At 41.4% G+C, this 24,463-nt stretch overlaps 2 protein-coding genes across 4 annotated transcripts; one reads left to right on the forward strand and one right to left on the reverse strand.

Annotated features, from left to right (window-relative positions):
- Positions 1–2,122: 2,122 nt before the first annotated feature.
- Positions 2,123–18,016, reverse strand: rpap1 (RNA polymerase II associated protein 1). Of its 3 annotated transcripts, none has more exons than XM_028565858.1 (27): positions 17,880–18,016; positions 17,148–17,347; positions 16,376–16,524; positions 15,594–15,686; positions 15,119–15,305; positions 14,827–14,991; positions 14,423–14,662; positions 11,709–11,824; positions 11,508–11,606; positions 10,795–10,896; positions 10,546–10,713; positions 10,099–10,278; positions 9,853–9,987; positions 9,569–9,739; positions 8,654–8,811; positions 8,266–8,436; positions 7,976–8,171; positions 7,565–7,674; positions 7,174–7,369; positions 6,828–6,974; positions 6,551–6,693; positions 5,824–6,256; positions 5,479–5,597; positions 5,154–5,385; positions 4,797–4,973; positions 4,160–4,216; positions 2,123–2,944 (listed from the first exon to the last, which is right to left on the reverse strand). In XM_028565858.1, exons 2-27 carry the CDS (start codon positions 17,341–17,343, stop codon positions 2,795–2,797), a joined length of 4,290 nt encoding a protein of 1,429 aa, XP_028421659.1. In that variant the 5' UTR covers positions 17,344–17,347; positions 17,880–18,016; the 3' UTR covers positions 2,123–2,794. The 3 variants fall into 3 exon arrangements, with proteins under 3 accessions (XP_028421659.1, XP_028421657.1, XP_028421660.1); XM_028565856.1 differs by having other exon boundaries at positions 17,829–18,016; XM_028565859.1 differs by lacking the exon at positions 17,880–18,016 and adding an exon at positions 17,643–17,806.
- On the forward strand, positions 17,936–24,263 carry LOC114546795 (transmembrane protein 151B). Its single transcript, XM_028565860.1, has 2 exons — positions 17,936–18,668; positions 21,931–24,263. The coding sequence occupies exons 1-2, from the start codon at positions 18,549–18,551 to the stop codon at positions 23,560–23,562; spliced, it is 1,752 nt and encodes a 583-aa protein (XP_028421661.1). The 5' UTR covers positions 17,936–18,548; the 3' UTR covers positions 23,563–24,263.
- The last annotated feature ends 200 nt before the right edge of the window (positions 24,264–24,463 follow it).

Here is a 24,463-nt window from a genome sequence, read left to right on the forward strand (position 1 = left end):
CTGGGCTGCACTGTCGCGGCAGTAGATCCAAAATAAATAGGAGGTCTTGTAAAAGTTCACTGACATTGTGCTTTTTCTACAGAAGAAAAGAAGTGTCTTGAAAAAAAAAGATTTTTCTCTAAAATAGTCTCTTTTTTTTTTTTTTTTTAATCAAACCTTTTTACTATATCCAAATGAGGAGGTTCATTGACAAATATTATATAATCATCTTGGAACAATTGTATGTTTATCATTAACTATTTAATATATAAAATACATTATTGGTGTTGCGGTAAAAAAAGAGAAATAGCAACCGTACTATTGAAAAAAAGTAGGCTGGACATTTTCTAATCAAGTCGAAGTGTAGTTTCCCTGAAGGTGATTTACTTTTGAATCACGTTGGGCAGTTTTACGATTAAGTTAAGTGGGGCTGTTTTCAGATTTCTCACCTTTGTCACGGAACAATCCTGCACAATTCTCCAGGAGACCAAATATACAGACCAGATGTGGAGTGAACCGCATGACCACTATTAGTACCCACAGGAGATGCCATGGTCTAATTCATTGGCTAATTACATGCCAAGGAATTTCACTGAGAAACAAGAATCTAGCCGATGAATCAATAGACCTTTTGTCTCAACAAAATCGCGTCAGTGTGGTCTATCAGAGAGCGCCAAAGGAGTGAATAAAAATGACAGTGAGCTGCCTGATGCCAGTGAAAGTCATTGGTGAAATTGAAAAAAAATGGAAACAAATCGGTTTCACCAGAAGCTGAAATTTGCTTCACGAACTATATTACTGCATTGTAGACGTAAAGACAAGTAAAACTGTATTCGAGACAACAACCTGAATGTTTCTTGCCTTTCAAGTATCACATTGCTTTTATTTTATACGTAGTGCAAGAAGGAATTTGTTACATCTCTGGAGGATACAGGAGTTTAGCATTTAACTAAGAACATCCTTTTAATGTTGACAAAGATGGACTCCACCTGCTTCAGCAGGAGCTTCACAGGACATCAACAACAAATAAATTAATGTATGAATACAATCTGTTGTAAAAATTCTATGAGCCGTTTACTGAGGTAGACTGATCTCACTTCAAAAACATGTCTATGAATCAGGGAAGGTGGACAGAGGGTTTTTACAGCTGCAGTAAAAACATAATGAGATGTGTTAAAGATCTACATTTTGAGTATTTCTTAGTGTTACGTTAGAAGCAGTGACAACTTTTAGATAGATTAGATTTGGATGTATTTTGCCAGAGGGATATTTGTTTTCACAGCCAGGACACGGAAACATACTGGCATACACATAGCAACACTTAATGGGAGAAAACACTGCAACCCCGCAGGGTGGTTTTACGACTTATTTTTCTTTACCCACAGAGGAGTTTGGAATCCTTAAACTGAATAGCTATGCTTATAAATGAAAAAAAAAAAAAAAAAAAAACATGCTTTACAAGGTTTTCTGGTAAACATGTATTTTATTAATCAGAATATTTTTTATGTGCATAAGTAATACAAAAACTATATTCACCTCTTCAAGTTGTATCTAAAAAATTCAAATCCGAGTGGAATATTATATATTATTTTAAATATACACAATATTTTTAGATATATAAACAAAAACTATAAACCGGATGAGTATATATATTAGTTACGTAAGGAGTTTAACTTCATAAATATGTGATAAGTTGTTAACGTTATGCGGTGATACTCGATCCATTCCCACAACTTGTTATCTAACCGAGCACACACACGGGAAACACACCGGCCACTTATGGGCATTTTCCAAATCCGATTTAACACTGGCAACAGTTAGAGAAGCTTTAATGGAAACCAAATAAGGTCTGTCTGTGAAGGACTTGAGAGTGAGTGTAATCGATCAGTGACACCAAGAGGGAACAACGCTTATCTCGATAGTCCCAAGAGACACAGTCTGGATGTCTGTGGGTCTTTAACCCCATTTTAATTTGCATTAAAAACAATATCTTTGCTGCACTATTTTAATAAAATTGTGAGCTCTTGCATTTGTGGTACAGCTGTCAATAAAAAATAGGCCTTACAAACTCAGCTATATTGTATGGGCTGTAATTGCAGTGCTGAATCAGAGTGATTAAAGAATTAAAAACATTAAAGTTACACAAACTTGAAATCATGTTTTATTCACAGAAAAAAAGACAATTTCAGGCACCTGTAAAGTAGTACATTTGTCTTTACTCTGAGATGCCAAAAATCTACGTGGTCTCTTTTTCAAGCCCATCAGACACACAACAAGAAAGACTGTTTGCTTCTAGGAAAGGTTAATGGGACCTGTGTCCCGCTGCATCTGCATTTCATTTTTAGCACTTGTATTTATCCTTTGGGTTGATTTGAGTTTCAGTTCAGACAGGTTCAAGTAACCTCAGGAAACCAAAACTTACATTAAACCGACAATTTCCACTGACTGTCAGTAAAATATAGTCTTATAATGAAAAATGTACCTGTATTATGCTCAAAGCTGTTTCAAATAAGTGATAAAAAATTATTTGCAATTGGTACTTCATTGAAGGCTGGCCAAATCTACCTCAGGTTAGGGTTCCTTTAAGGAAAGAGGCAACAGAAAATGTTCTTGTGACCATGTTGGCTCTGGTTCCAAGGCCAATCTTCATGTGAAACCTTTAGTAGTTGAAATTAACGTCTTACTTTGTCTCTTTTCTTTCTCAGCATCTTCTTCTCGTGTTCTAGTCTCTCCTTCCATTTGCTCCATACTGTCCGCTCCTCTGGATCTTTTGTTTTTGGCTCAGTACTTTTTATTTTTCCATTCCCTGCTGCCTTCAGTCTCCTTTGTCATCGCTGCTGTCCTGCCGTCTCAGGACGCTCTCCAAACGTTTTTCCCTAATGGGAGGCAACTGTTTGTACATATCGAAGCCAGACTCTGAGTGCTTTTGTGGCAGACGGAAGAGCAGCAAGTGGTTCCTCAACACCTGGAAATGAGACAAAGAGAGTGAGAAGGAGGTGAGAAGTGCAGCAGAGGTGGTGGTTGTTAGGAGTATGTGAACAGATTGTAGAGTAGCTAATTTTTTATTTATACTGACACATTGATTCAGCTCTAACACCAGAACACCATGTGTTGCATTTAAGTGCATGAAAACTTGTTAGCAAGCTAGCAGATATGTCTAAACAACAATTAGCTAAAACTAATTGAAATGGATAGCTAAAAGTAATGGATAAATAAGTTTCATAGCTTAAAGTAATAGATAAGTCAGTTAAATTAGTTAGCTAGCTTAAAGCAACACTAGAACACTTTTCCCGCTTCGGTCCCCCTACAGGTTGGAAGCCTAATTGTCCATTACTGCTGTCGTAATGTCTCATTATGTCTCATTCAAACTACAGATCCGCTACCCGATCTGGCAAACTTGCATAATGTAATGTAATGGACAATTCTGCTTCCAACCTGTAGGGGGACCGAAGCGGGAAAAGTGCTCTAGTGTTGCTTTAAAAGTAATGAATAAATGGTTGAAACGTCCAAATTCTGCCTCTTCGAGCAGTGGTAGTACAAATCAAACCAACTTCAGCACTGGCAGGACAACTATATGAAGAACTACTACAACGATATCCAATGTTTTATAATCAACAATGTTAAAAAAACATTCATTTTAGGATGAATTCAAAAGAACATATTACAGGTATTGTCAGTATTCAGGATGTCAGTAAAGGGGTACTTTGATCAAACAGAGGAACATCAGACAAAAAAAGGTTGGGAAGCACTGGTTTAAACAAAGCGTTTAGGTAAAGAACCACACAAGGTGTGTGATTTGCGGATGCAAATGTATTCAATGATACTGAAATTACAGAAAAGCTTGAAATAAGCTAGGAGAAACTAAAAACAGACTGTTGGATATACTGTAAAAATAATTACATTAAAATATAAAAAATGAGATAACCACATGCATAACTAACACAAATAGAAAACTGAGGAAGATTTAAAACAGTGACTTGGATGGCGGTCAATAAGATGAGAAACAAACTGGGATGTCGGAGGAATGTGGAGAGATTGTGGAGAAAACATCATCAGAAAGTTAGGTGAGAGGCGAGGGGAAGAGTTGGTACAATCAATAAACACACTGCAGGGTATGAGGATCAGAGAGAGACAGAGTGAAGGAGAAAAAACGATGGATTGCAAAAAAGAAGAGGAGTACCTCATCAGTCAGGTAGTAGATTTTCCTCAGCATACTGTGTCGAGCTGCTTCAACTTCCTGGAAAAAGGACGAGGAGATTAAAGATCCAAAGCCTTTTTGATGTACTGCACTTCACATCACAGTTTTTACTCAATAAACTCTTCACCTGTATACATGAGCGTTTTCAGCCACACTGCTCTAAAATAACGTCTTTGTGAATGTAAATAAGTCGCTGAATGGGTTTCTTATTATGTGGAGTTTACCCCCAAACCTCACAGTTAAATAAAAGTCACATGCCGTGACTTATATCACTATTTAGGAAGATAAAAGAGCTAGGATGAATTTGTGAGACCAACCCAGAGGCTCCTCCATTGACATTTAATCAATAACATGAGTTTTGCAGAGACAAAATCTTCAAGATTTTGCATCCAATGAGCTCATATTTGGCGCATAAAATGTGCATAACTCCCTGTAAAGCCACTGAGCCCTTCTCACAAGCTCCTAATCAGTGCAGCTGAAACCCCTTCTGGATTTGCTAAATCACTACATATGTGGCTGGTTTCACTGTGGCTGATTGAAAAAGCCATAAAAAACAATCTTAACATAAATACATAATCAGAAAATTTAAGTGTGGCTTGGATGCCATGCAGTGCAATACCTGTGCTGCAGCGTCCTGAGAGAAGATGAAGGAGTTGACGTGAGACAAAGTAACCACATATAAGAGAGGGCACCAGCGGGGTTTCAGGGTCCCCGTTACCAAAGAGCGGAAGTAGAGACGAAGGAGAGGGAGGGAGTCTTCAGGGGGGGAAGTGAACCGCTCGATAGGAATGGAGAGCTTCAAATGAAGGGACAGAGAGACAATAACTTGATCCAAATCATGTGTTGTATGAAAATTTGAATATTTGTGTTAGTAGTAAGAGTCAGACAACAATTACAAAAAATACTTTATAAAGGCATCTTAACACATGAAAAGGCAGCTAATGAGAATAAAAAGCAGCAACGCCCTCATCCTTACCTGTTCCAGAGTGACTCCCAGTGACCTCAACATACCCACATGTTCTCCAAACACAGCAAGCCTCATGCTGGCGCTGTACATCCTCTGCAGGGGTAAGAGGACCCAGCAGCCAAAGAGCCGGTCTCCAAAGGACACAGCTTCGTACTGGGTCAAAAGAGCAAAGTACAAGTCTTGGAAGGAGGCCAGACCCGGAGGAGGGACGTTCAGGTCCAAAGAGTCCAGCCTGGATTGCCTGTAAATGGAAAAGTTACAGTTTAATAACCCTGTTCTATGTACTCAATTCAGGTTTTCACTGCAAGAACAAGGGTATTAAACATGTTCAGACCTGGTCAGCAGTCTGAACAGACCCCAGGTCAGTTTCTGAACAGGTCTCTCCAGGAACAAGTCACTGGAACACAGGAATACACAGGACAGGCGGGCGAGCTTGGCGACAGGAAGGATCACCTGCAACATGACAAAATGTTCTGGAGGTTAGTTACATGTACTATAACAAATATAATGCAATACTGCCTGACAGAAACACACTAGAGAAGCTTGGCCACCACGGGATCAGTATTAATGACTAGTATTTATTTAGCATAAATATATGGTTATTAGGGCAACAATTCACAATAATCTTTTGATTAATTTGCAAAATAAAAAATTGACCTGGCTTGACTTGTTTCTGTACCTTTAGTGCTTCCTCCCTCCAGACCTCCAGCAGCAGCAGCCACTGCAGACAGTGGGTCACCGCCTGCAGAGCCCCCTGTGGGAGTTCTTCCACCGCTAACCCTCCACCATCGGACACGCCGGTCCGCTCATACAGGCTGACAAGTGGGAGGAAAGGCCAATCAGATGGCACGGTGGGACCCGTGAGCTCTGGGAGGAGATGGGAGCTGATCCAGGGGTTGCGGCCGAGGAGAGCGTCTTGGGATGTCAGTACGGATGGCTCCAGATGGGCCAGTTGAGTGAGGAAGCAGCCTCTGATGGATGGCAGCTGGACGCAGGCTTCTCTCAGCAGAGCTCCGACAGTGTGCAGAGAGGGAGAGGTGCGGAGTGGTGTTTCCTCTTGGAGTTTCAGCTCTCCCAGCTCTACGGCCTCAGGTCCTCCGCTGTGGCCCTCTCTGGAAAGCAAACAAATTAACTGAGTGATACTGTAATAATGAGGAAGCAAAGAATGAGGAACATTACTTTTGGTGGGAAAGAGTTATTGCCTAATTTCCTCCAATTCTAAAGAAAACAATTTGGAATGTAAAATAATTTGTAAAATTAGACTATAATAATCTGTCCTGTTTATCAAGCACTAAACAATTATTTAGAAAGAAGAATATATTATATGTAATCAAAACAAGAAAGGCTCTTTAGTTTGATTGGCAATCAATCCCAATTTAAACTTAGTAAAGTAAATGTAAACTTACGATATAAAGTCCTTGCTGAAGATAATGGTGGACAACAGTTCATGTCCCAGGTATTCGCTGCCTGGTAATAACCATGGCAGCAGAACCAGCGCCACCTGGTGGTACAGTGAGGCATGCTTAGCTACGTCGGGCTCAATGGGAACCTGAGAAAAAAAAAAAGAGTAAAAATGAAATTGGTTTGGTGAAAATTAAGATGTATTATTGAGCATTACAATGAAGTACAAAATGTAGCTGACTAAAATAGAGCCTAAACTGCATGTTTCAGGTCAGAGCCTACCAGTCTGTGTGCCAGCCGGAGCAGCAGGTAGAGGAGGTGGTGTTCATGACGGAGAAGCCAGGCTCTGGTGTGAGACAGGGTGGGTGTTGCCTGACTGCAACTTCGCAAGTAACCAATCACAGGTTCTGACAGTAGGAGACCAGTGAACTAGAGAGGGGGGAAATGGTGGGTGGTGGGGGAGGAGGGGGAGTGTTAAGATAAAACATATGGGATTAGTTCTTCATTTTTGGATGAGGGGTGTGCTTAGCAGTGATATAGTCGAGAAAAAAAAACCTGCAGACTCTCATTATTGTCAGTCCCTGTCCCTGCATTATATAACATACTCCCTAAAGCATTTAAACTTTACCTTGCAGCTGAGGCCTTTGTGGATGCCTGTGATCGTTTCCAGGAGGAGCCCCAGGCCTGTGAGAAGAGGGAAGGGGGAGCTGGGAACAACCAGCCCCGGGCGGTCCCTCCATCCTGGGCAGGCCAAACCAGGGAGGCTGGGAGAAGTCTCTGGGCCCTGATGACTGGACTGGACATTACAGACCACGGAGGAAGGCCTGGTATAAAAAATATTGATCAATGATAGAAAAAGCTGACAACAAATGAAGTTTTGTCAACAAATGAAATTCAGACTGTGCTGTCGAGTACGGTCAAGAACAAATTTTACAAGAAAAAACAAAAGCAACTGCCATTTGTTTTCATTACTTAGACATTCATTGTATTATCTCAGTATCACAGTAAATCCGACATACTTCAGGTTCTTTATCAGGTCTTGAACAACATGGTGGGACAGCAGGGGGAGGAGAACCTCAGAGGTCAGCTGCTCCAGTTCTTGAAGGGTCTCTACTGGTTTAAAACAGTTCTGAGGAAGAAAGTCACATTACAGTAGTTTAAGTAGTTTTGCATTTTACAGTTACATTTTGTTGACATGTAGCCTGAGCTAATGGCCACCTTTGTTTAATTTGTTAAGTAGGTGGTACTTGGTAAAGCACAGAGAGTTCAACCATATATATGTGGACTTATTTCCTCAGATTTTTAATATGTTTAATTCCATGCCTGATTCCACTGCCCTGTCATTTTTCAGACATATACTTGAGAGATAATAATATATCTGTAATAAAAAAGTTGAACTTGATATGTCCTAACACGGCAGGAAGCGGTACCTGTCTGGAGAGCTGATGGTAGTAAGCTGCTAGGTAGGCCAGGTAAGCTGGTATCACAGCCAGGCTGCTGTCTTTCTGAACTGGATGATCAAGGCTCTTCACAAAGCCCTTCAAATGTCCCAACAAGGATGCCTGCAACCCTGAGACATGACCCCAAGACACTGGAGGAGGAGGAGGGCACTCTTCTCCCTGAGAGCTGTGGTAAAAACACAGAGGGTAACATGTAGATAAAAAGGATTCAAGTGTGTTGTGTGATGATATCATAAATCCACTTTAATCCTCATTTATACCTGATCATGCCGGCCTGTAGCTCCTGGTGGCAACCAGCAGTGTGTGTGACCTGTGTGAGCAGAGAAAGCAGAGCCAGGACCCGCTGGAGCTGCAGATACAACAGAGGATCTAAGGGGACCAGGACTCTGTGAACTGATTGTAGAGCCTTCGCTAAGCCTGGATACAGGTCTCTGTGGGAACATAATGACAGTATAGCGATTAAAGACAAGCACAGTGAGAGAAGAGCAGAGGAGAGGATTAGACGGTGTCAAGCTACTGTAAGTACTTTAATTATGAGGCTGTTCGATACAGATTCGCTGTCTCTAATCAGGCTGGATTTAAATTACTTAGCACTCCTGACGAGGAATCTTTCTGCCTCTGGAGGCCAGCATCAATGTGTTAACTTACATGAATAATTTGCAGGCCTGTCCATAGCCGGCTGCCACAGCCCACAGCCTGTAGGCCTCAGTGGTGATCCTGAGGGCCTCGGCCGGTTCCAGCAGCAGCTCATTGGGCTCAGCACTCAGCAGACAAGGCAGACGCTCCCTCACTCCAAGAGAGTTAAACTGGGGAGAGGAAAGTAAAAGGTAAGCTATCAATGCGTACATGGGGGATTGAGGGAATACATCAGATACAAATTGGAGAATGCTTATTTGCTACTTATTGTGAGCAGAGGTTACAAACACGCAAATAAATACATTTTATTTTCCACTTGTATTTTATCAATTGTTTAGACTGGGTAAACCCTGACGAACTTCAGGCAAATTTGAGATTTGCTCTGCAAGTCAGATGATGCCTTTTTGAAGCGACGATGATAGCGAGTAGCTTTTTGTTTACATTCAACATGACGGCTACCGAAGCGCAGCGTCACCCGGCTCGTTGGTCTGATTGGTTGGACTATCCATTGCGCCCACAGGCATTTGAGCAGCGTCCGTTGGTGACACCCCTTTGGAAATGAACTGTCAATGAACCTTTCCCAGACCCTTCTCAGTTACAACTGAGAAGGGTCTGGTGTCAACCAGGCTATCCAGGCAGGTGTATTTTACAGATGATAAGTAATTCCAGAAGTTGGATTTCAGACCCATGCACATACTGTACTATGCACAACAAATGACTTGAACATGATCAATAAAGAAAGGTGTCTGCACACTTCACTCACCACTGGATACTTTCATATATATGCTAGGCTGCATCAGTATAGACACAGTTCATTTAGTCAGTAAAGACCTGAAATAAACTGTTAAACTGTTATGCTAATACATTATCAGGCAATTAAAAACTGTTGCTAGCACCGGCCTTCACAGATTCCACAGCAGCACTTACCAGTCTGGCACAGGCATGTCTGCCAGAGGTAGCCAAAACTCTCAACAGCTTCATGGCACTGGCCAGTGGGAGTCCATAAACAGACAGAGGAAGGGGAGAAGATGGTGCTGTCCAGGAAGTGGGAAGGAACTCTGACACCAACATCTCCATCAAGCGAGGACAGTCAAGCACCTGAGATTGAAATGCAATTTTACTGAATTTGGCCAGAAGAAAAATATAGACAATGATAATTAATCGTACTACAAGCATGGTAGACAAACAGCTGATTAAGTGAGTGTTGCTACCTGTGTGGCAGATGAGGAGGAGTGCCTAGCGATACGAGTCAGAATCTGCAGGACGTTCTGGACTACTCGAGGAGAAGGTCGGACCACCTCAAGGATGTAACGCAGCCTGGGGAGCAGTTTCATCTTCAACAGACCCTGAAACACAGACAGGAAGAATAATCATTTCAACTTACCTTAACATCTTACTGTACTTTTACAATATATTATAAATATGAAAAAGCCAAGGAAAACATGTAACATGTTTACCTTGACAACATCCTGCCTGGCCACATCATGATCGCTCTTCCTGTCTTCCTTCTCCTTAGCTGTCTCCTTCAAACATTCGGGCAGCCCTTCCTCCTCCTCTTCTTCCTCTTCCTGAGCAGACGGCAGCAGAGGGAAGGAGGCCAGGCCACGAAACCAGGAGAAGGTGCAGTCCAAACACTCCTAAGAGAGCAAACAAATTAGATATGATTAAGAGGAACTAGCCATTGGATTGGGATTGTCTTATAGAAGAACTGTAACAGACAACCAACGTGTACTATCTCTTCTACAAAGCAAGTTTTTGCTTCTGGGTTTCTGATATATTTTGTCATTAACTGATCAACTTTATTGTGACCATACCTTAGTGAGTCTTTGCAGGTAAAATTACACAATGACATGAAAAATAGTGAAGGTTTTATTGACATGCTGTAATGCTTCAAGTTGTCTTACTTCATCCTCTGGACAAACAAGGAGTGCTTTAAGTGCATGTACAGCTGCAGTAATCACTCCCTCCACACCGTCGTCCAACGCAAAGCGGAGCAGGAAGAGCAGGCCGGCGTCGAGCAGCGTGGACACCACGCTGCCTTGCAGAACTGACAGGTACTCCCCGGAACGTGCCTACAGAGTAAGAAATGCAGCCACATGAGTGACTACAGACATGTGCCTCTGCAGCGACACTGTGTGTGTTTGTTTGTGTACCTTTGAGAGGATGTTGGCCAGAGTGCTGAGGGCCAGGCTCCTCTGCTGGATGAGCTGACTCCGAGACAGCAGGAAGAGTTCCTGCAGGGAGTAACCTGCCCGCTGGAGAGAAAGCCTCAATGTCAAGAGTAAAATCATTACAAAGAAAAAGACCTGGAGCCTTGTCTAAAAAAAAAACTAACTTTGAGATGAATCTGGTTTTCAGTCCCACAATGATGCTTCACTGTTTTTTACAAGTCTCATAAAGAGTGGCATGACATTGAAATATAAAGTGGAAATTATATATAACAGCAGGTTGTGTGTAAAGGCTATCAGATTCAAACCTTTTCACAAATGTGCTCTCTGGAGGAAATGTAATTATGTAACCAATGCTTCTACATGACTCCAAAGTTCCATTTACAAAAATGGACACATTTAAATGAATAAGACAGGAAATTAAAAGGATTGTACTGTACTGGCAGCAATGAGCCATCATAATAAGTTGAAATTACAGTTAAAACTGAAGTTCAGAACTAATCAGAATCTAACTTTGCAGTTATCCAGTACTGCTGTTGTGCGTTGTGAGCCAACCCCAACTTTTGAATGCAAAAGAAAAATAGACCTGAAAGGCGTTACACATTTTATCAATACTTGGAACATTAAAAGACACAAAAAAAATTATATAATATTAATAAAAAGGTGACATTTTTGTTTTTCAACGTTTTGTTACTGACCTCAGGCTCTTCTCCATGGTGGTGCAGGCCTAAATGGGTGGGCAGATCCTCAGTGGGTGGAATCAAGCTCCCCGCAAAGTCAAACCGAGCCTGCATGGCCTATCAGGACACAGAACCACAGAATGTGTTGGCTAACACATTTTCTCAATCCAAGATTGATGAAAAGGGCCTCTACTGGTATTGTAAGAAATATCTCCTTACCTTCTTGGTTCCTTTCCTTCTGGGCGAAGGCAAGTCTCTCATCCACTCCAGCTTCTCTGGCTCCAGCTTATCCATGTGGACCCATTCCTTCTGAGGCTTCAGCAGCAGATCCTCCTCTTCACACAGAAGGGCAAAAGCAAGAATTTTAATCCATGTGTGATTGCTTGTAATAATTGGTATGACATGTGCCACCACTGTAAACAAACTACTGCTACACCCACTACCCCCAGCACCCCAACTTCCCTCAGCTATGGTTAAAGATTCTATGCAAGAAGCTGATGCAATGTTTAGCTATTTATAATCAACCTAAAATAAGTATATGTTGTCTTCTCTAAAAAGGAAAATAGAGGAGGCAATATAGAATCTTTGTCCAGAATAACAGAAGGACTAAAATCAGCTCTGTTCATTATGTTTTTTGAAAAAAGATGATGGCATAAATGATGTGCAAGATCTGTCTTCATACGATCCATTAGCAACACTTTCATCAACAACAACTGAGAATTCTTTGAATGATCTGCAGTAACTTAATTGCAGAGAGTGGCTACTTCTGGCCCACCCTAGCCTTTCTGCTAATCACACAAAGTGAAGTCAATAATCAGCTTTATGTTGGGTTTTTAGCCATGCAGCAGAAGCATCGCATTAGTTAAAGAATGGATGCTTGGGAGAGGGGGAGCAGAGAGAGTGAAGGAAAGAATTGGGTGAGTGAGATACATCAGGAGGGAGATGAAGGTAGGAATGGCAAACAGCCAGATGTCATGGTCTTCTTCACAGTAGTACATTTAGGGCTTCTCCCTCAAAATACACCACTGATCAAACATTTGACAGTCTCAGCAACAAGGTCATAATTTAACAATGGTGGAAGAAGTACTGTACTCAGATCCTTCACTTAAGTAAAAGTACTAATACCACATTGTGAAAATGCTCCACTACAAGTAAGCCCTGCATTAAAAATCACTATGCTTAAGTAAAAGTATGCAAGTATTATCAGCTAAATGTACTTCAAGTATCAAAAGTAAAAAGTCCTCATTCTGCAGAAAAAATGGTCCCTGTCAGTGTTTTAATATGACGTTTCTGGATTAATATTACTGCTGCATCCCTGTGTATGTTGTAGAGCCTGACCGATAAAGGATTTTTAAGGCTGATATCGATTTGGCGATTTAAAAATCGGATATTCCGAATATTAATATATATATAAAAAAAGAAATCCAGAAACGCGTAACAAAACATTAACAGATTTCCCTAACAGTTATTTGTTAGATTGGGTAAACCCAGCCCGATCTGCCGGCAATTTGATTTCGCCCTGAAGCTCAGGCTGAAACCTGTACGTTTATCTATCCTGCTTCCGTTACAAATTTGCGGGGACCAATCACAAACTGGCTTATCCACCTGGCGCGCTATTGCCAGGTTTAACACGATGATGATAGAGAAGCAACCAAGCAGCTTCTTTTTTACATTCAACAAGCCGGCCACTGAAGCGCAGCGCAACCTGTTGATGCCGCTGTCGCTGCTACATCACCTGGATCGTTGGTCTGATTGGTTGAAGGACTATCCAATTGCGTAAAGAGTCATTTGAACTGTGCCCGTTGATCACGCCTCTTGTGCAGAGAAAATACAGAGCAGACTCCCCAGACTAATGTTCAATCTTAAAAGATTGAGCTTGGTCTGGTGATATCCAGACTAGTTATTTATTTATGAGTCCTCACTAAAATAATATGATAATACAGTTTAAAAAAAAAAAAAACTTGTTTGTTTTATTGTCGCAACAGAACAGAGGAACATCAAAATATATTAAAGTTCTGATAAATAAAATGCATAAAACTACAAACTTAAGATATGAAACTTAAAAGGGTTAAACACAAGTGTTGCCAACAGGGACGTTGTAGAGTGGTGGACACACTATGCAACGCCAACACTCATAACATGGTTGAAGGGTGTTTTGGCTGGTTTTAATTTATTTTTTAAATATTCATTTATTGGCCATTATAAATGCCGATACCAATAGTTTGGAAAATGCCTAATATCGGCCAATAACATCGGCCCGCCAATATATCGGTCTAGTATGTTGCAACTACTTTAGATATTGTTTGGTCTGTAAGCTACAGCAATGCATCATATCCTATTAGATCGTCATATGTTTGTAGCATCGCTGTCCTGTGAGAACCACGTACTGACTAAAAAGTAAACTTTTCATGAGCTCAGAAAAACAGCCCTGCGTTCCACTTTGTGACAATGCATTTTCCAGCTGATCCAAGAGGGGAAGTAAGAGAATTTTATCAACCCATAAATGATAATTTCTTACTTCAGAAACATTTACATTCAAAATCAACAAACACAGAAAGGGTATGTAAAATTGTAATCTGAAAAGTAACTATAGCTGTCAGACAAATAAAAAACTTTCAATATTTCCCTCTGAAATGTAGTGGAATAGAAGTATAGAAGTATAAAGTTGCATAAAATGAAAATAAAAATGGAATAAAGTAATATAAAGAACCTAAAATAAGTAATAAGTACAGTCCTTGAGTAATTGTACTTAGTTACATTCCACCACTGCAATTTAAACAAGCAAGAAAATAATGTAAAGTTATGTATATAGTAGAATAATCATCCATATAACTTTAATGCTGTTGATTTATTTATATCTCCAGCAGCAGCAGAGACGAGGGACAACTGACAAGGTAGACGTGATGAAGAGGTTGCTTTTGAATCCATCATACCTGTTACAGCAGCTGGTGGTTGTGGTGGCAGTTCCTCCTCTCCTTCCATTTCTACTTCCTGAGGTTTCTGAAACAGCACAGCAGCAGCAGCAGCAGCAGCTGAGGAGTCTGACTCTCTGCTCACATTTTCAAGAGGAAAATTGTCCTTGCTGCTTTTGCCCTGGGGTTGTTTGGACATGGAGGCAGAGGACGGGACACTCTGGGCTTTGCGAGATCTAACAAAGTCCACCAGTCTAGGATCTGGGAAGCAGAAATAATCGTGTTATACGCAGTGGTACCAACACAATGGAAAAAAAGGTTTTGATGTACTTTGCTAGTTAAGATACAAACTCAACATATACTATGTCTTCATCTCAACATATATTCTATTAATTCACCATCACTTGGACAATATCATTGCCTACCGAGCTGAGATAAGAGTTTCCTCTGCTCCTGCAGAATCTCAGACTGAGACATGGCCTGGAGCTTAAACTGGTTCTCCCTGTGGATCCTCATGGTCTCTCCTGAGCTATCTTGGCCCCCAAGCCCCTGACCAGACAGCAGACTGGGACCTGAGCCTGCAGTTAGCTCTGGTGAGTAGAGAGGATATCAAAATAATGTGAAGAGGGGGTTAAATATCTTTCACCACCGACCAATTCAATTATTCTTTAAGAATTCTGACATATGCGCTGACAGATATGAATTACATTTACTTACGATCAACTGCAGCACCACACTGATCTGTATCCATGCTGTTCTCAGGATGCAGGTTCTGCTCTCTGTGTTCAGGTGTCTGGGCAGCTTTAGGTGCACAATGTGAAGGTGTCTTTCCCTCCTTAAGTCTCTGAGCTGCAATCTGACGTGCAAAGATACTCCTCTTTCCACCAGCGGAAGACAGTGGCACCTGGTCATAAGGATGAAAATACTTTAAAAAAATCAAGTTGAAGGCAAATATTGTAAAGATACAATGTGTGAGTACGGAAAAACAGCTTGTAATAATAAAACTTCATAAGTTTTGTATACATTTTTTTTAAAAGTAATATGTGATTTTGTATAAAGAGAAGCAGTTTTCTTCATTATAAATGACCATAGTGTGTTGCCATTTATTTCATTTTATTTTATAACCTTTAAAACTCTATACACTTTTAAAAATCACAAAATTTATGCAGAATTGGCATTAATGTCTTTTTACCTGACTGCTGGTTTCAGAGCGGTGCAATACTTTGGGGAAAGCAATGCCAGTAAATGCTGGAAGAGATATCGGAGTAGAGCTGGTATCTCTCTCCTTAAAACAAATAATGTCACAGATCCATTGGTGGAAAAAAAACTGAATTGTCTGAAGCTTTACATGATATCAGCAAACTTGGATAACGGAGAAAATCCATTAAACAAAATTTAAGTGACACACTGCATGCATGTACAGTATTACTTGGAAAGGTCCAACAGGGAAAATGCTCTACTTTATTTAAAGTGCTCATATTATGCTTTTTCCCTTTCCTTTATTGTGTAATATATATTTGTGTGCACATTATAGGTTTACAAAGTGAAAAAGCCCAAAGTCCACCCCAAAGGGACGTACCATCTTCCAGAGAAAACACTGTTCACAAACTGCTCCAAACAGCTCTGTTGTAGTCCAGCCTTTACTTCCTCGCCTAGCTGCTAGCGTGGCATGCCCTCATACTCTGCAACTAGGTACTGCGCATGTGCGACTCCAAACAAAGATAGAACAGAAGCACGATGCCTCACTCTGTAGCTAAAACGGAGAGCTCAACACACAGGGTGAAAAGAGGAGCTGCAGCAATGTACAGTACATAAAAAATATAGTGTTTTTTTGAAAATGAAACCATATAAACCTATTCTGGTACAACCTCTAAATACAACCTGAAAATGAGCATAATATGAGCACTTTAACACACACGTCACTAATTCACACTTCGCATTTCCATTCTTATATTGGTGAATATAGGTACTTACAACGATCCTGGAGAGAACAGCACTGACGTGAGTGTCATGTCGGTCCAGTATCTCCCCAGCATCCTCATCCTCGAAAGTGACACGACTAGCTTTAAAGCGAGACTTCTTGGGAGGGGCTGGCGTCAGAGACGGTAGTTGGTCTGGAAGATCTAGAGAAAACATAAAAGTTTAACATTAGGTGTTAAAGGTGCCCTGCCACACGTATTTCATTACTTTGTAGTAATGTCTGAAGTTCTACCATGGACTAACATTTTTTGTGGAAAAAATGCCTTGTAATACCTTGTTTCAAGCCATTCTAGCGTGCTATAGAAAACCTACAGGAAGAGTCAGCTCGATTTCTGCCAGTTCTCATTAATTTTAAACAAGTTAAGCTGTTTGAATCTGACTGGCTAACAGCTAGCCAATGAGAGCCTGGCTGTCAAAATCCTTTACCCAGCCCAACTGGGCAAGCTAATGAATAGTAATGAGCTCAGGCAGTATGATGTCAGACTGACAAGCTTTTGTAACTGGCCTGATTTCTCTGCTTATTTCTTACTAACCTAACATATTTCAAAAAATGCAAGTAAAAACGGTTTTATATGGCAGGGCACCTTTAAATAATCTAATGCATACTGTATATGGTCCATTGTTAGACATATTTAAGTGTGTATCTAACTCATACATGTTAAGTACCATCTTAGCCTCATGTTGAGCACCCTAAGAAAACCCACAAAATGTCAAGTGTAAATGAGTTTTTATTCTCCACAATAAAAAGACCAGACACATCTCTCACCTTCTATGGTGACAACATCCTTCTGTCTTCCTTCATTCTCCCCGTTATGTCCCCCTTCTTCTCCGCCATCCTCGCCTCTCCTCTTGTCAGGACGGCGGACCACATTGGCAGCAGACGGGGCACCAGAGGTCAGAAACTTCTCCTGCTCTCTTAGGAGGTCTGCCTCAGAGTCAGTTGGCTTGGGACGCCGCAACATCCCTCTGAAGGACACAAAAGATTATACTAAATACATGTCCACCGTTGTGACTAATTTTCCTATTTATTTGTGTCTCTATACAATTTGGGTGCCCACAAAAATAACTGCGTAACGCAGTTATTTATTAAAGAGACACTTTAACAGAACTCTGGTCTGACAGATTGGAGACCATCGTAATTCAAGAAAAATACTGTCAAGTTAACATTATCTCTCATCTGCTGAACTTTGGTTAACGTGGCTAGCTAATCTTACGGCTAACTAACTTTATCTAGCGACTCACTAATAACCAAATAAATTACCCATATCTAACGTTAGCTGGATATTGCTTTTTCGTTTTCACGTGTAACGTTAGCTAGTTACGTTTAACGTTACATCCGACACACCGGGGATGAATGTAACGTTAACGTACAGTTAGCTAACGTTAGCTTAACGCTCATCTAGCTGAAACTGATACTATCCAACACAATACCAAGCAGTATCATTACCGTGTTACTATCTTTGATGTTTCAAAATATTTCACAGTTGTGTTAGCTAACCTGCTGGGTCCGTGATACGCAACTCACTACACCACACGGAATAATTTTAATGTGACACCAAACTCAACCTTCAAGATAAAAGCTCAGCCAGAATAAACAGAAAGGGACGCGTAGCGACTTCTCCCCCACATCCCTCTCTTTCTCCTAAATATTAGATAGGCTTCGGGGGCATACACTATCTAACTACTAACTACATATCTGAGTTGAGGCGAATATTTTAACGCATCTTAGCTGATTTATGTTGTGTAAACACGCAGGGTTTACCACATACCTAAGCTACATTTCTTTTACTGTCTATGGCTAGCCTACATCTCGCGTTATCCTTCCTCCCTCCTCCAGGACACTGGACAGTGCACCGGCATCTGGATGAACCATAGGGATGAAAATTGAGGGTGATGCTTTTTTTTATTTTTATGTAATTTATATTGGACATTGACAACAAGCCTCGCTGACTGCATCATGGTCAATCTTTGCTGCCTTTGCTGCGGTGAAATCCCTCAACCCCGCCCCCCTCCGTCCGGCCAGTCGGCACCCCCGCGGGATCCCCGCTCCGTGCAGCAACAGCAGCCTGCTGGCTCCGGCCCAGACGGTGTGGGGCTGAAGGGGGCACAGAAAGTGAATAAAAAGGAGTAAGTTCATAATCTGTCTCTGACATGCGAAAAGTGCAGGATGCTCTCCTCCGTTCTGGACTCTGCGGAGGACACGGCGGCCAGCGCTCCCAATGATGCTGAGGAGGGAGAGGAGCAGGAGGAAGAGGACTCACCGGCTGAGAGCGATGTCCTGGAGGAGGTAGGTGTAGCTGTACATGCCAGGCATTCATTATCTGATTTTTAAACAAAACCTTGAAAACATGAAGAAACATCAACTGTGAATAGTTCTGATCAATTGATTACTTTTAGAAAATAAATATAAGAAATAACAGCAATTCTGAACCATAAACATGCTTGTTGTGCAATACAAATAGATGCAAGTTCATTAACCTTAGTTTATTGAATTATTTTGAAAATATATATAGCTAGTTTAGATTTCAAACACAGGCATTTTGATTTCTGTTCTGTGTACTGCCATCCTCTTCTGTGCCATCACCATGCAACTTTCCACCTGCAGCCGAACAGCTAGCCTCTCTGCTTGCTGAAATGTCAGAATAGTCCATTTGTTTCACATAGTGGCAGTAGAATCCAGTGATGTGGAAAGATACTCTCACATTAACAAACACATGCATTTTATTCAGAGAGTTGTTAAACCAGCAAACAATTATTTTCCGCAAAGCCATAATAAAATAGCCATAATTTTAAGCGTTGATAGGTGAATGTGTCTGTGTTTGCTCCACCATGCCCTCTGTCTTTACTGTCATGGAGTAATTACTGTGATTCCATTTGGGGGGTTGTGTGCAGCCAGCCATGCACAGATAGTAAGAGAGTACAAGTTGCCTTACCTCATTGTTCATGTAACTGCTAAGTCCTATTTTATACTGCTGAGTAGATTAAAGTACAATTTTGTTACAATCAACTTGTCTTTTTTTTTTTTTTTTTACAAATGTCCTATTTATCTTTAGCCAACATATTTAGTATGGTTAGGGCTTATATTGTTTTGATTGGTATAACCTTAACTTGACTAGAAATTGTACTTAGACTAAACTATTTAAAGGGAGATTTTTGCACATCTTGTGTATAAAGACATGATCAAAAATCATCCCATAGTTGTTGTTTTTTTTTTAGGTAAATAAGTACAATCTATAGTCTGTAGTGGCTAGAGTTAGGGGGCCTGGACTACTGGAAAGTCCGTCTTCTCTGGTACACAAGAATTAAATCTCTGTTCCAAATATAACTGAGATGGAACCAGCAAAGTGACATCCCCACTCCTCTGTCAGTGCAGTAATGGATTGGCTGGTTGTCAGCATAAATCGCTTCACTCCATAAAACACCAGAGGTAGTCTACAAGAACACAGGATCTCATGGGGACGATTGTCACCACACGAACCAGACAAAGATATTAGAAAGTACCATAAAGTTATTTAGAAGTCATAATAAATGTGACTGACAATATGGGATCAAATTTTGAATGTGTGAATCTCCCAAATTACCCTCCTTTGCAGATGCACTAATTACATGTTGCAGTAAAGGGTTATGCTCTAGCTTCTTTTACTGTTAGTGTTACTGATTAAATAGCTTTAGGCCAGTGTGTCTTTGATGAATGGAACAATTCGACTTCTGGTCAGTATTGCAAATGTGAGCATTTCTGTTTTCTGTTTGTCTGCCTTGAGCTAACAACCCAATACTCAGCAGATTAATATAGATCAGAGGTGTGTGTGTGTGTGTGTGTGTGTGTGTGTGTGTGTGTGTGTGTGTGTGTGTGTGTGTGTGTGTGTGTGTGTGTGTGTGTGTGTGTGTGTGTGTCTGTTTAAAAACAAGCATTTTTCTACTGCAAAAGTAGTAAAGTATTATTAACAAAATGTTAAAATAGGCTAATACTTATGCAGCGAATGTTATATTATTTCAATATATTTACTGATGTGTTAATATATAGTCAACATTTTTCCAGGTGGAGCTCATTTTAACTATTTTACACACATACATGTTGGATAGTTTAATGTTAATGGGTCATATTTCCCTATAAGGTATACACTTCAAAATGTTACTAAATTACTCTTGAGTAGATTATAGACTATATCTGACCACTGTTCTGTAAGTGAATGCATACACAAGCCTTAGTGTGTCACGTTGGGCTGCATCTAACAATTATTTGCGTTATCAATTACTATCTCTATATTTTTTCACTACTTATTAATCTATAAAATATCAGAAAGTAGTGAAAGTTCCCAGAGCCCAAGGTGACAAATTGCTTGTTGTTTTTGACCAACTGGAACCAAAGATATTTGGCATTTTTCCTGGCTGAATAAGTAAAACGTTTAATCGTGCACCATTTCTGTTAAAGGTGCATATGAGGCTATTTAAAGATTATCTAAGTAAGTAACATAAATTAAAGGAACACACCGACTTATTGGGAATTTAGCTTATTCACCGTAACCCCCAGAGTTAGATAAGTCAATACATACCCTTCTCATCGCTGTGCGTGCTGTAACGCTGTCTGACGGCTCCAGCGGCATCAGGCCAGCACAGAACATGCAGGTGAATGGTTCCAGTAATCCTACTGCTCCGAATAAGTGACAAAATAACGCCAACATGTTCCTATTTACATGTTGTGATTTATAGAGTCACAGCGTGTACAAAAAACAACGTAACATGAGACACAGCCGTCTTCTAACTGTAAACAAACCGGGAACTATATTCTCAGACGGAAGAATATAGTACTTGAGCGGAGTGATATGCTCGCAGCAAGCCTGTCTGAGAATATAGTTCCCGGTTTGTTTACTGTTAGAAGATGGCTGTGTCTCATGTTACGTTGTTTTTTGTACACGCTGTGACTATACAAATCGTTACAAGGCGTTATTTTGTCACTTTTGTCACAATTGGGAGCAGTAGGCTAGTTGGAACCAGTTACCTGCAGGATCTGTGCTGGGCTAAGCTAATGCAGGAACCGTCAGACAGCGTTACAGCACGCACGGAGATGAGAAAGCTATGTATCGACTTGTCTTACTCTGGGGGTTACGGTGAATAAGCTAAATTCCCAATAAGTCGGCGTGTTCCTTTAACGTACAGAACAATGTGTCGGTTGTGAATGTGGATTTTGATCTCCAAGGTTTTAAGGATTTTGTCTACATATACACAAGTGTTACCCTGTGATATTAATGTGACAATTTTACCGGCTTGTACGTTGCCCTCATGTAATATATATTCAATTCATTTTAGAGATAGATGTGTGAAAACACTTCAGTTAATATTTATTTATGTCCGCTGCTTCCTCCCAGGGACACTAATTTAATTCCACTGAGCTTTCTTTAGTTTGATTTACTTTGTGCTTAGGTATGGAAAAACTTGGCAGTCTATTAGTGCAGCCACGTTCTTTTGCATTTGCACTGCATGTCGCCCCCAGGTTTTAGGGCCTCATTTCTCTAAGTGCCTTTTCCTCATTACTTTCTCTCTCTCTGCAGCAGCGTCCAGTGAAGCAGTCCCTGGGTGCTTGTGTTTGCCGGGAGTCCCATTGGCGCTGCCTGCTGCTCTCTCTGCTCATGTACAGCTGCCTGGGCGCGGTGACCTGGTGTCAGCTGACCCTAGTCACCAAAATCAGCTTCAACTCCAACCTCACCTTGTCCTTCAAGGCCTCCTCCACCTCCTCCGTGCGGGGGGCCTCTGGGATGGGCGTTGGAGGACGCTCAATGATCTACCACGACAGCCCCTGCTCTGACGGCTACATCTACATCCCTCTGGCCTTTCTGTTCATGCTCTATGTCGTATACATGGTGGAGTGCTGGCACTGCAGAGCCAGGAGCGAGCTGCAGAGCAAAGCAGACGTGTACAGTGTGTATGAGCGCGTGCTGCGGATGAGACAGGCCCACCCTTGCATATGGTGGAAGGCTATCAGCTACCACTTTGTCCGACGGACTCGGCAAGTCACTCGATACCGTAACGGGGATGCCTACACCACCATGCAGGTGTACCATGAGAGAGTGAACACCCATGTTGCTGAGGGAGAGTTTGATTACAGCCACTGTGGGATGAAAGATGTATCGCGTGACCTCAGAGGCTTGGAGGGACATACAGCAACTCGCCTGCGCTTCACCAAATGTTTCAGCTTCACAGAGGCCGGCCCAGAAAATGATTACCTCAACCAGAGAGCCAGGTTCTTCTCTGAAATTGAAGGTTTGGATGATTACATGGAGGCCAGGGAGGGGATGCACTTGAAGAATGTGGACTTCAGAGAAAACCTGCTAGCCTATGTAGACCCAGATAGGATGCCTTGGTACACTTCCCAGGTTGCCTTCTGGCCAGCAGCTCTGCTGATGTTGTCCTGGCCTCTGAGAGTGCTGATAGAGTACCGCACTGCTTATGTGCACTACCGCATAGAGAAACTATTTGGGTCAGAGTACAGCCACAGCAGCCCCTCTCCTCTGGATGAAGACAGGCCTTTGGGGAATAATACTGGGTGTGTTATTCCCAGAGTAGACACACTGGACAGCACTGAAATGGAATGGCACATACGCTGTAACCGTCAGGTGGTTCCTAGCTACTCAGAGGCCATGCTGATAAACATGAGCACAGCAGACTCTAACTCATTACTAGACACTGAATGCACCTCATCCTCAAACTGCTTCCTTCTGGACAACAGCCAGACTGCTCAGAGTTACGGTGCTCTGCAACGCCAGGAGGACTGCGAGCAATGCAGGGAGCCAAATGGACGAGGTGATGGAGGAGGCAGGAGGAGGCCCGTCACCAGCTCCAGCTGCTCCTCCATCTTCTCCTGCCGGGGAGCGCTGCTCCACTCGCACCTTTCCTCAGACACGTCTCGCTTCTCTCTCTGCCGCATGTACGGCTCTCATCGTACCGTGGCTCTGTGGAGGAGCCACAGCAGCAACCTGACTGACCCCTGCTGCGTGGACGAGCAGTGCTGCAGGTCCGACTCCAGCCAGCTGGCACTCAGCGATAGTCCACCGACTTATAGGGACGCCCGGTTCTTCCCAGTGCTCATTGTGCATCGGTCTGAGGGCTGTGGCAGTGAGGACGGGAGGGAAGTGAGACGATATTATATACGGAGAGGGTCGTCCTGTGTGGAGACAGCTCTGTGAAGGACATAAAGACACCTATTGATGAGTCGAGATGGATTCAAATCAGTAATGATGGATGGTGTTTGCTCCATAGACAGAATGACATTAATGAAGATTTATGGAGCTCTTTCAGGAAATTCCACTGTAAATATGAAATAAAAGAAACTTTTTTTACACAGTCCCCAAAAGGTCAAACAGTCCCTCCCTGTATTGAATTGCACATGTCCATATTATTGCAGTTAAATTGTTTGTGCAGGTGTGGGACAAAATGTTTGAAGTGTGTTTAAATGCATCACCTCTGCATTGTCATACCCTCCTTATGGCAGCAACTTCTACAGTGTGTATAATGTCAATAATATCTAACTAAATGGTGCATACTAACACTGATACATTAAAACTGCACAGCCTCAGCATCCTACTGTTTTCATCACTTATATTTTTCAAAAACCACATGATGCAAAACTTCACCAGTTCTTACATTGACCTTGTATGTGTTATTATATGTGTGAGGATTGTGCCACTTATAGGCATATGTAATAATATAAGAAATAAGAAAAGTTGCATGTTATTACCAAATTGTCTTTTCCTTGATAGTGAAACCAAACACTATAAAGGAAAACACCATATAGTTATGAGGGATATGATGAGTGGGAACATAAATTGAGTGACAAAATGTAAGCAATAAAAGAAGTCCTGAAGGAATCAGTTTACTCGTAACCAGATTGAAGGGAATACTTTCAATGTGGAAAATACATTAAAGGAGTCGTATAACAGGATGGGGTTATATCACTGCGGCAAATTGCAATTTTATTTTTTTATTTAAGGTCGCAAACAAATGTGTGTGTTGATCTAGAAGACGAAAAAGAAGAGAGATAAGAGTTAAGTTTCTCCTGTGATCATGTTGATCTGAGGTGACGATGTC

This window comes from Perca flavescens, chromosome 20 (genome assembly GCF_004354835.1).
Source record: "Perca flavescens isolate YP-PL-M2 chromosome 20, PFLA_1.0, whole genome shotgun sequence".
In the NCBI taxonomy this organism is placed as follows: Eukaryota; Metazoa; Chordata; class Actinopteri; order Perciformes; family Percidae; genus Perca; species Perca flavescens.